General features: G+C 38.1%; 1 protein-coding gene across 1 annotated transcript in view; it reads left to right on the top strand.

The window, feature by feature from the left end:
- Positions 1–12,926, top strand: part of USH2A (usherin) — a 587,033-nt gene that overhangs the window by 480,436 nt on the left and 93,671 nt on the right. Inside the window, exons 53-55 of the mRNA XM_058169610.1 lie at positions 838–992; positions 1,826–2,024; positions 12,523–12,630. Of these exons, the coding sequence (XP_058025593.1) occupies positions 838–992; positions 1,826–2,024; positions 12,523–12,630 (462 nt within the window). The remainder of the gene's footprint in view (positions 1–837; positions 993–1,825; positions 2,025–12,522; positions 12,631–12,926) is intronic.

Raw genomic sequence — 12,926 nt, 5'->3', positions numbered from 1 at the left:
TCCATGATGGCGAACTTATGGCACGCGTGCCACAGGTGGCCCACAGAGCCTTATCTGTGGGCATGCAAGCATTGCCCTAGCTCAGCTCCAGCATGCATGCGTGTGCCATCCAGCTGATTTCTGAGCCAACCAGAAGTTGGGAAACAAGATGTTTCCAGCCTCCGGAGGGACTCTGGGGAGTGGAGGCCATTTTCACCCTCCCCAGGCTCCAAGAAAGTCTCTGGAGCCTGGGGAGGGTGAAAAATGGGCCTACTGGGTCCACCGGTAACCTTTTTGCCATTGCGTGCCAAAAGCAGGGGGAGCGCGGTGGGAGTTGCATGCATGCAAGGGAGTAGGGTGCGGGGCATTGAATTATGAGTGTGGGCACGCATGTACATGCTCTCCCTTGCACTCCCTCCACTTTTGGCACATGACGGCAAAAAAGTTAGCCACCACTGCTCTACATTAAGATATAACTTTAAAAATTAATTAATTAAAAATTGAAAGGAAAGGTCCAAACATCCCAGAAGAAGACAATGGCAAACCACCTCTATATTATTGCCAAGAAAATTACATGGATATGTCCACAAAGTAACTAGGAGTCAATTTTAATTTGAGAAAGGAGAAGATGGAATAGTGTAACCAGACCGTACAGACCTAAAATTCATTCAGGGAATTGTAATGAAATATCCAAACAAAGTAAAAAAAGTCATCCAGTATATTATTTATTCTTGGTATCAATGGTTCAAGTATATCTTTTTCTTACAGAATTGTTGTAATTCTTTAGAATTTTAGTATATAATTATCTGGCATACATTTAATTCAAACAAGTGTTTTAATCCCTTCTTTATTAATAAGGTATCATCATTTATTATATTATTCTCCGAAATGGAGTTGAACATTTCAGAGGAAAGGAACTGAAATTCATGGATACCAGTGATATTCAACCATACCAGAAATACTCATATTTATTGCGTGCTTGCACTGTGGCTGGATGTTCAGACAGTAGCACGGTAGGTAAATCTTTCAATAAGTTGGTGATAGCATATCTTCTCCTTCATCATGTTGTAGCAGCTTTCAGGAGAGAACTGAAAATATGGAAACATTCATCTTTTGTTTATATATGTTCATGTTTTCGGAGAAACTCTACCAGTCACCTTGTGCTATAGCCCAGCACAAGAAATGGAGAAGTCAACCAGTTGGGCCAAACAGTATGTAAAGTCATGGTCTGAATTTTTAGCTCGGGTTGATTAAATCTTTTAAGTGAACTTGAAAGAATAGGGCATTGCCTGGCTTGGGAACTAAAAAAGAGTTGTCACACTGACATTGTCTTGATCACTTGTATCTCTTCTAATACGAGAGCTGATGAACCAACTGCTCTCTGTACACCAGGAAACTGTCCTTAGCTCTGGAAGATGAGGAAGAAACAGCAATTCTTTCTGTTGGCATCCCTAGACAATATTAAGGGTAGCAGGACTTCAATGTTTATGCCAATAGTTGCTCATGATTCATGTCACATGACATCAAACTGTTAATCATATAGAAAGGAATTAGCCAGCATTCTCTGTTAAGACAGTCTGCCTTCCAAAAGTTCCTTTCACCTAGCAAAATACAGAGAATCTGTTGTGATAAATTGTACACCTAGATTCATATGGAAATATATTCAAGGTCAGATTTCACTCTGAGGGGAAAAAATTTACCTAAGAAGAAAAATAACTTGTTCTACAGAGAGCCATGGTAATGATATGCCAGAGCAAACAACAATATTTTAAACTAGAAGTGACATTCTCATTGATCAAGGTATCTTGTGTGCTATTACAATAAATTGCTAATTTTTTGCATTCAGGTAATTGCAGTCACTGTCCAAGGAATTCCGGAGAATATTCTGCCACCAACAATTATACCTCTAAATGCAACAACCTTGCATTTGAGTTGGGTGGCACCAAAGAAGCCAAATGGTTTAATCAAAGAATATCTCATCCATCAAATTGGAAGGGGACTTATATGTACTGGCCCTGCAGACCAGGTGCAGCACACCGTCACAGGTAAGAATAGAAAGTTCTTCAAGCAAATGACACCACTGTTTTATTTAACTGGTCTTCTTATGTTAGCCTGTTTTTCAAAGACTGCAGTCCTTACAATGAACAAATCCTTTAAGTGAATATATCAGTTGGATTACAATTTCAGAACACCAATGCAGGGGGAGTAGCAATTTTTGAATGTCCTTACAAATGTTTATTAACCCTTAATGAATAAGGCTTTCATCTTAGCATGACGGCCGTTGCCAGGGGGGCTTTTTATCAGGTTCGCCTGATACGCCCTTTCTGGACCGGGATTCTTTATACATGGTCACTCACGCTCTCGTCACTTCCCGCCTGGACTACTGTAACGCTCTCTACATGGGGCTCCCCTTGAAGAGCACCTGGAGGCTCCAACTGGTACAGAATGCGGCCACGCGGGTAATAGTGGGAACAACCCGAGGCTCCCATTTAACACCTGTCCTGCACGAGCTGCACTGGCTTCTGGTGGTCTTCCGGGTGCAATTCAAGGTATTGGTTATCACCTTTAAAGCGCTCCAGGGCATAGGACCGGGTTATCTACGAGACCGCCTGCTGCTACCAATAGCCTCCCATCGACCCATGGGCTCCTATAGAAAGGGTCTCCTCAGGGTGCCGTCGGTCAAACTATGTAGACTGACGACCCCCAGGGGGAGAGCCTTCTCTGTGGGGGCTCCTGGCCTCTGGAATGAGCTGCCTCCGAGGATATATCAACTGCCTGATCTCTGGACCTTTCGCCGCAAGCTAAAGACCTTTCTATTTCATCGTACAGAGCTGGCTTAATGAAGTTTTTATTGGGGTTTTATTATAGTCTTATATTCCTTCAGTTTTTAATTTAAGTAGTTTTTATATGTTTTTTAACTTTTCTGAGTTGTGCTTTTACCCTGGCTGTAAACCGCCCTGAGTCCTTCGGGAGAAGGGCGGTATATAAATTAAATAAATAAATAAAAAATGATAATAATAATGAACAATAATGATTAAATTTCATTGCCAATATTTTTATTTAAGAACTTACTAATCACCTTTAGAGGAGTATATTGTTATTATTGTTAGTTGCACTATCAATCAGATGTTGAGACAGGATGTGGCCTTTTTACTGAGTTCTTCCCAAAGACCTGGGATAGGCAGATGTTGACACTCAATGGTCTAAAAACTATCATCACAGGATGTAAACCGCTCCAAGTAAAGATACCTTTTGCAATTGACTGATGTGATTTTGTCAATGCATGATGCTATTCAAATGGTGTTGTAGAGGTTTTGGGATAATACCCAAGGATCCTATTCCTTCCTGATAAGGACCTGATTAAAAAAAATGAAGTAAAGCTGGCTTATCTGCAGAGAACCAAGTCCCTGTCACTGGTATTAAGATTGCAATTAATAAATTGCCAGAAGTCAATTAACAAATCAATTTTACTAGGGTGCAATATCAGATTCCACAAAAGACATTGGCGAGAATAGTAATAAGGTTGTCCAAGCAATATTTTTCAGAGATTTTTGTAGTCCTTTCTACTGTATTTTGAACTATTGTTTCTTCATTAGAAAGTCAGTGATGATTTTTACAAATTCTTTTGTCAAACTTGAAAAACTTAATCCAAAATATAACTTGTCATAGCACCAGCGCCTGGATTGCATTAACTCTTGCCTTTCTCCCTAGCTTTTAAAATACTTGTATAGCTTTTGCAATAACTATTATTGCTTTGCCATATTATTTAGTGTAAAACAAAATGCATTAGCCAGCTGCCAATGAAAAAATGGAAGGTTCTGCTTAAAATTTCCCATTTGCATCAGTGCCTGGTTAAAAAAGCTTAAAAACAAAAATACAAAAGGCAACCTTTTCCCTTTCGTTGCAGTTCTGTGCAAAACTAAGATTTCCCTTTATCCCCGAATTTTATAATTTAAAGGAGGGGGGTTGCAATGCCATAGCAGTTGCCAATGCATATTTATTCTTCTACACACTTTGGGTTAATGAAACATTATTCCTTTAATGTAGTGAGGAACCCCACCCCTTTCACTGATCAAGGCAAATTTGCTTTTTCATCTCAAGGAGTGATTGTGCTTCTGGAATGTGATAATTATTGCTCTGTAAATTCATGATGTTCGCTAAATCAACTGTACTTATTTCACATAGCTCAACTGTTTGAACTACCCATCGTTCCAGCTCCCATGGGCCTATGTTTTGATTTTCTCATCTTCTTCTAAAACCTCTGCTGTTCCCAGAGCAACAGTTGAACATTAATGAAGCTGTAGCATTAAGCTTTCCCTGAGACTTTGAATCCAAGGGCCTTACAAATTGCAGATGAGGCAGCTTGCACCTTGTCACTGCACCATTGTCTCACTGCTTATTTTTAATTACATCAAAGCTTTGGAAACATGATCCCATAAATGCTTGGTGGGAATTGTGGTGAATGTGTTCATCATGTGAAATCCATAAATTGCTTATAATCCTCTCAAGATGTTTAAAAAAAGCATTAAGTAATTGAAGACAGGAAGTCCTGAGTTAATTATTTAGAGGTGTTATCAGTGCTTTAAGTAAACTGAAGCATTTTCCACTATCGCCCTGACTTGAATGCCATTGGGATCAAGGGGCACCAGCCATCATCTTCTCATGTTCTCTAATGCAAACAGCAAATGGCAGCTTGTCAATAAAAAGACCTTTTTATATCATTTATTAGTGAACACTTCCAGTAGTACATTCGGATGACGGTTATTGCATTGTTTCACTTGGTGTTACAATTCCTTTACAAATTATGTTTCTATCACAATGCTAGGAGATAAGAAGAGTCTGAAATATTGGAAGGAGAGGAAGTATTAAAAGAAAACTGAGACTTTCCATTTCAGTATCAAAATCAAATCAAAGAAATTCATTTTTCAAAGTTTAGTTTTAGATTTTAAGTGTTTCTAGAACTTATAGGATGGATAGAGGATGTAATATTTTTCACTAAGACTTTAAAGTTGGTTGAATAGTTTTTGATATATGAATTGCATACATAGTACACATTTTGTGCCAGAGTACCAGAGGATGTTCACAATTGTGTTCTTTAATTCCCATAGGGTAGGTAAATGCCAAGTTGTATAAAACTAGCAAGAATTCATATACTATCCTAAGCCATTGTGGCATATGTTTCTGTGGACCAGGTACTAGTTCTTAATTTCAGCACGGCAGGCTTTAACTCATAAAAGATTTGGTAGATCAGTACCTATATTAAGGATGTTTGCAAAATAGATACAGCTTTAGAGAACTGCAAAAGAAAAAAGTCTAACTCTCAGCATTAAAATCTTGGTTATTCAATAAATTGCACCAATCAGCTTATGACAGATTGTAATATCTAGCATGTTCCTCTATTTACTTTAAAGAGTGAAAGATGCCAAGCATGCAGTCTGAAAGAATGCAGGTATAGTTGCTTTTCCAAATTTTTCATTTTTCAGAACATGAAAAATTCAACCCTCTTGAGTTTCAGTCTGGTTTCTAAACATTCCTATGCTCACAAATAAATTTCAAGATTTGGTATTTTAAAAGGATGGGAGAAAAAAAAGAGAGAAAGAAAATATGACTTCAGAAACAGAGTAGTCAATGCCTGGAATACACTCTGTGGTTTAATCCCAAAACCCTCAAAATTTTAACCTAAGACTGTCTACCATTGACCTCACCCCATTCCTAAGAGGTCTGTAAGTGGCATGCATAAGAGCACCAGTGTGCCTACCATCCCTGTCCTAATGTTTCCTCTACTTCTATCTATTTTATGTATTCAATTCATGCTTATAATTATATAAGTACGTTCTTGACAAATAAATAAATAAATTTAGCTGCAACATTAAGCCATGGATTGAATTAGCCACATCAAGTCATTGGCTTACATGCTATCTACCTTATTTTAAATTAATTGCTTCTTGAGGCTCTAGAAAGAGTGCAGAGAAAAACAACGAAGATGTTTGGGGTACTGAATGCTAAAACTTTTGAAGAATGGTTGCAGGAATTGGTTATGTCTAGTTTAATGAAAAAAGGACTAAGGATGACATGATAGCAATATTCCAATATCTAAGGAACTGCCACAAAGAAGGGGAGGTCAACCTATTCTCCAAAGCACCTGAAGGCAGGACAAGAAGCAATCAAATTTGTCAGGGTCACTCAGATAACAGATAAACCTCCAAGTGCTTCAACGACCCTCTAAAAGGATGCGGACTACCAATTATCTTCAAGGAATATAAATCCTTCCATTCCCCACTATCCTGTCAGAGCTGAAGAAGCTTCTTGGATGAGAAGCGAAACATCTTCAAAAGAAAAAACAAGGAAGTCCAGTTGCCTACTGAAAAAGCAACTTTGGGACAAACATGACCTGGATAACCGAGAATCTCTCAGACATTTAGCTATACATTTGAATGGTGTAGGCATGGGAATGGATTTCCAGAGAAAAATTGCAGACTACAGGCATCAGGAGCACTACTCAGGTGACCCTGAGGACACAAATAAACTTCCAAGTGCTTCAATGACCCTCTAAAAGGATGCAGATTACCTGCTGTCTGCAAGGAATATAAATCCTTCCATTCCCCACTATTCTGTCAGAGCTGAAGAAGCTTCTTGGGTGAGAAGATAGGATAGGATAGGATAGGATAGGATAGGATAGGATAGGATAGGATAGGATAGGGTAGGGTAGGGTAGGGTAGGGTAGGGTAGGGTAGGGTAGGGTAGGGTAGGGTAGGGTAGGGTAGGGTAGGGTAGAGTAGAATAGAATAGAATAGAATAGAATAGAATAGAATAGAATAGAATAGAATAGAATAGAATAGAATAGAATAACAGAGTTGGAAGGGACCTTGGAGGTCTTCTAGTCCAACCCCCTGCTTAGGCAGGATACCCTACACCACTTCAGACAAATGGTATTCCAATCTCTTCTTAAAAACTTCCAGTGTTGGAGCATTTACAACTTCTGGAGGCAAGTTGTTCCACTGATTCATTGTTCTAACTGTCAGGAAATTTCTCCTTAATGTCTTCAAAAGAAAAAACACAAAAGTCCAGTTGCCTCCTGAAGAAGCAACTTTGGTCCAACACTGGAGGTTTTAAAGAAGAGATTGGACAACAATTTGTCTGAAATGGTATAAGGTTTCCTGCTTGATCAGGGGTTTGGACTAGAAGACCTCCACGGACCCTTCTGTTATTCTATTATTCTTATGACATCAAATGATTTATTTTCTCCAGAAAAAATCCAATTGTGGACTATACAGATTTATGAAGCTGGCTTGTTTCAGCAAATCATAATTAAGAATATCAAAGTAGACTTCAGATAACCGATAAATCACCATTAATAAAAAATGTAAACGAATGTTTCTGATCTTTTCGTCATGGCCATACCAAATAAGAAGTTGCATGGGGAGTTAAGAATACCTGAGTTTAAGGGTTAGTCAACTCATGTTCTTCATTCTGCAACATTAAGCCATGGATTGATTTTACAAGAACTAGCCACAGCTAATGTAATATTTTGTCTGACTATTACCAAAGAAGACAAAGAAAAGAATTTGCAAAGAGAGATTATGTCCTGACTATTCATTTTGTTTTCCTCATAATTTCTCCAAAGAAATATTACTCATTTATTTTTATTAGTACAAGATTTATACCAAAGCTTCTTTAGAAACTCAAGAGGCTTATGGAATGACAATCATAGAGGGTAATTGGGACATTCATTGACATTTTAGAAAAAAGCAGAAGACGAGACAAGATACTCTATTTCTATCAGAATGCATTAATTCAAGCTTCTGCAGAATTAATTCCATAAAAAAATCCAAAGGAGGCAGACTTTCTGCTGGAGGAGATCCTAAATTCTAAGTTACTTTTAATAAGCAGAATAATCCCCACTTCAAATGTTATCAGTTCCATGGTGAAGAGATCTTAAGTGCGCCACTGTTCCTCTGATTCTTTCTCTGACTGGAATAATATTGCCTAATCTTATCTGAATGTTCTTAGGGTTTACTGCATAATGTGTCTTAGGTATTTTGTATTCATCTTCATCAGGATCATCACCATCACCTGTATTAAAACTCACTATTGGTTTTGTACAATAGGAACCTTCTCAGTCATGGAATATAGTTATGTAAATTAGAATGTTCATCTCTAAGACGATACACAAGTTATCATGAAATTGGTTGAGGCAGGTGATTTTCATTCCTTATATTCTTATTGTATAAGGAAAAGCTCAACAGAGAAGGGTGCTATACAAATCTGTTAGAGATGGCATGCTGAATTCTGCTGAGTTGGAACTCAGTGTCCCAAGTTTCTTCCCCAAATCCCCAAAACTTTAACCTTAGACTGTCTACTGTAGACCTCACCCCATTCTTAAGAGGTCTGTAAGGGGTGTGCAAAAACGCACCAGTGTGGCTACCGTCCAGTGGTGAAATCCAATTTTTTTTACTACTGGTTCTGTGAGCGTGGCTTGGTGGGTGTGGCAGGGGAAGGATACTGCAAAACCCCCATTCCTTCCCTTAGGAAGGAATGCTACAATATCATTCCTGGGGGAATGATATTGTAAAATCTCCATTCCCAACCTACTCTGGGGCCAGCCAGAGGTGGTATTTGTCGGTTCTCCGAACTACTCAAAATTTCCCCTACCAGTTCTCCAGAACCTGTCAGAACCTGCTGGATTTCACCCCTGTTACCATCCCTGTCCTAATGTTTTCTTTTATTCATATCCTTTACATGTATTTATAATTATGTTTACACTTGTATCTGTCATAAAATACATGCTTGACGAAATAAATAAAATAAATAAATAAAATAAAGTTTCCTTGAAAAGAAAATCCCTTTGTTAAATACTGTTTGGATGTAGTGGCTAATAATCACATAGGGAAAAGAATACTTAAAACACAAGTGCACTGAGCTTTTGTGCATATTGAACTCTTCTTAGATGTTGAATATTTTCAGCAAGAATGCAGAATTAAAAATACTTCTAAAGAGAGAGATATATAGGACAATGTTGTAATGAAATAAGTGAAGAAGGAAGAACAGAAAGAAGATAGATAAATGTATTAATAGTAAAGCAAGATATGTGGGAGAAATGTTACAATTAATGAAATGATAATATTAAGAAATGATAAATATTGAAGGAGTAAGAAGAAGACACAAAAAATGTACTCAGATAATACACTCAGATAATATATATGTACTGTATGTTTGTCTATAAAATAATAAAAACTTTAAAAAATACTTCTAAAGCTTCTTCCAGGCTAATGTATCTCTACAATTTCAAGGAGACTAATGAAATATTTAAAAAAAAAACTCTTATGCAATTTTTCAAGTTCTCGTGTCCAAGATTTTAATGTGGGGATTATTATAAATCTTATGCATGTACTGAGGCTTGTAAACAGAACACAACAAAATTGTGATCCAGATTCCAAACTTGGCAGCTTTAAGGCTTGTGGACTTCAACTCCCAGAATTCTGGGAGTTGAAGTCCACAAGTCTTAAAGCTGCCAAGTTTGAGGAGCCCTGCTCTATGGTATACTGCTGTAAATTAATCTTGCTCCATAATAAATGTTTCTTTTTAGTAGTGAATTAAATTATTCCCTTTAGGAACAATTTTAGTTACCTATTGCTAGAATAATCTGTCAAATAGCAAAATGTTGAATATTTGGCTTCTATCCATACCTTCTTTCTCTTTTTAATTCTGGTGCTTATGAAAATAATACAGAGATAATTCTCTCCCTTCTTCTGTTCTAATTAATAATTGTATTGTAGTCCACTCTGTTCTCTTGACTCCTGTCTTGATTTTACATGTGGGTTTTTTTCCCCTCTTCAATTTTAAAGAAATACAGAGTTCAGAGGTGGGTTTCAGCAGGTTCTGAACAGTTCTGGAAAACTGGTAGTGGAAATTTTGAGTAGTTCGGAGAACCGGTAGTAAAAATTCTGACTGTCCCCCCGCCCCCATCTATTCTCTGCCTCCCAAGTCCCAGGTGATCAGGAGGAAATGGGGATTTTCCAGTATCCTTCCCCTGGAGTGGGCTGGGAATGGAGATTTTACAGTATCTTTCCCCTGCCACGCCCACCAAGCCACACCCATAGATGCGGTAGTAAAAAAATTTGAAACCCACCACTGATAGAGTCCCAGTGACTATTTACTGTTCTTCTTTTGTTTCTGATCTTTTGGAAACAGCTGATAGCTATACAACCATTTTGAGAAAGGGAGAGGGGTGAAACAATAAGGTTGCCATCTTACCGGTTTTAGTCAAAGTGTTACTCCCCACAGTTTTCTTCTCTTTCTCGTCATAGAATTCCATTGCTTGTTTGTTTTTCTTAAAGTAGTTGCAATGCAAAGATAAGACAGAGGTGGATCCCTCAATGACAAGGAAGATTGGAAGGAAAGAATAGAAGGAGGGCAGAAATCTACTAGCAGTTTTGGAGCTCATAATAAAGAAAATCAAGAAGCTTTCCTTTCTCGATAACTGCTTTTCGAAACATATGCATAAGAAAGAATAGATATCTACATATTTATGAATCAGTTTTCAAAGGTTATGTTAAATCTTGCAGTGTTTTATGGTGGAGAAATGCTGAGGCATGTTCAAAAGGAACAATAGGAGGTAATTGTGAATTTAGGGTATAGAAATAGGAGAAGACTTCTAAAACTGGTACGGAATGGCAAAAGAGAATGTGTTTGGCAATAGATGTTAACAGACATTTAATTAAAATAAATAGTTCTACTTAAAAAATTGGTTAGATCCATTTCCTAAACTTGGACACACGCAGGTCTACATGCAAAAGCGAAACATTACCTATTTTATGGAATTGGTAAATAGTTAAAAGTAGTGGCAGCTGTTGTTTGAATTTAAAAAGGACAAGGAAAAATAACAGATACTTGGCTGTTACTGAATGAAACATGAGAAACAAGAGGAGTAGTATATTTTTAGGGGGGGAAATCAGCACTGGAAACTCTTTTAGCTTCCGGCTCTGCTTGTGGCAATTGGTTGAAATACTTTTATCACTTTTGGAAAATCATGTGTGCTCCAAAAAAAAAGAGAAGTTATATCACTTTATGATATATGAAGATTTACTTCTCTGAGTTGGCCAGAATTTAGCACCAAGAATCCGAGAAAAGAACTAGGGCTGAGATGATAGCAGTATGTGAGGACAATTAACCAGTGGAGCAGCTTGCCTTCAGAAGTTGTGGGTGCTTCATCACTGGAGGTTTTTAAGAAGAGACTGGACAGTCACTTGTCTGACACGGTATAGGATCTCCTGCTTGAACAGGGGGCTGGACTCCAGAGCCCCTTCAGGCTCTATCCCATTCCATTCCGTTCCGTTCTGTTCCGTTCTGTTCTGTTCCATTCTGTTCTGTTCATGTTCTGTTTCCCTCCCCCAATACTCCCAACAAAGAGTCAGTCAAAGGCCTCCTCTTCTACTTTATTTACATAGATAAATGTCCTGGCCACGTCTACCCACGGGCCTGCCAAGTTTCTGGAGATAACGAGGAAATTATAGATAAGGCCAGAATTACTCACGAATATATTCTTCCCTCCATTGATACAGTTTACCCGCGCAAATTCATTGCTTTGTCCAAGACAAAAAACCAGGAAGTCCCGCCTCCTATTTATAGTCTCTGCAGATGTCCATCATTCCTTGGCTTTATCCCAACGCTGCTTCTGCTACGTGCGCCGGTCACGTCTGCGCAGTCTTGCATCACTTAAAAACTGTTCTTGGGGCGTTGCCAAATCAGAAGAAGGCTCCAGAGAATCAGGCCTTGCCGGCCCCTCCTCCTCCCTTTGAGTGGGTGCCAGGGAGGGAAAGGGCCCAAGAGAAGCAGGGCCTGCCAGGTCTTCTCCCTCACTTTCTGAATCATCCGAGTCCAGGAGTCCAGGTCCAGGAACCTGGGTCACAACAGTTCATTTCCAATCCTTCTCTCCTAAGAAACAGAATCATTCAGTGATTATCTGCTTCTTCCCTGTAATGTAATTCTTGGAGAAAATAAGGGAAATCTTACTCATCTTACTCTAACTTCAGCCACTATTTGCTTCAGTCTTCTCTCATGTGGCTTCTAACAAATTACATTGAAGGGACGGTGGCTCTCAACAGCAAATAAGTTGCCACATATGATTTATTATTGAAGAAAAAGAATATTTTAAATTACTTTGCTCATTTTCAACATTCTCTATGATCCCTGATATCCAAGTTAATAATTATGTTTATATAGCTTGGGTTGAACATCCAGATTATGGTGATGTTATCTGTTTAGTTGAGTCCAACTGTTGGCAATTCTATGGGCCAGGTCTCTCCATATATTCCAATCTTTCGCTTTTTCTTTGAGTTTTTTTATGCTCTGGCTGGTGTCAGGTTTGATAGGCTAGACCACCATGTATTTTGATGGCCTGGTTTCCTGTTACCACTGAACATCCTAGATATATGAATAAACCATGAATGTAAATATTTTGGGTTAAGTATATTCTATTTTCTCTCTCATGGAACTCTAACCTAAAAAATATCTGTAGGTTTCATCTTTTTTACATTTATTTAGATCTTCAGCCTTATGAAAACTACAACTTTACACTCACAGCATGCACATTTGCTGGTTGTACTACCAGTCAGACAACTTCAGGTAGAACATTGCAAGCTGCTCCGCAAGGTAAAGACTATTTTATTAATATTTAAACCATTTATATATGAGAAGTACACTCAGGGCACTTTATCTGGATACTGATTTTAAAGAAAAAGACCTCTTCAACTCCTTGTTTGTTCAGTCAAAAAGGAATTATGTTCAAATGGATCTAAGCAGAAAAATTGAAGAAAGGATGGAATGGCAACCCAAGGTAAATTTAAAAAATGTTTAGAGAATACCTGCCTAACATTCTTAGTACTAAGCCACCTAGAGACATTTGGGAGTTGGACAATCTATAAATTAAGTGAAAGACAGGACAGAAG

Source organism: Ahaetulla prasina, chromosome 1 (assembly GCF_028640845.1).
Source record: "Ahaetulla prasina isolate Xishuangbanna chromosome 1, ASM2864084v1, whole genome shotgun sequence".
In the NCBI taxonomy this organism is placed as follows: domain Eukaryota; kingdom Metazoa; phylum Chordata; class Lepidosauria; order Squamata; family Colubridae; genus Ahaetulla; species Ahaetulla prasina.
The sequence above is the reverse complement of the archived record's forward strand: the minus strand, read 5'-3'. Positions and strand labels throughout refer to the sequence as shown.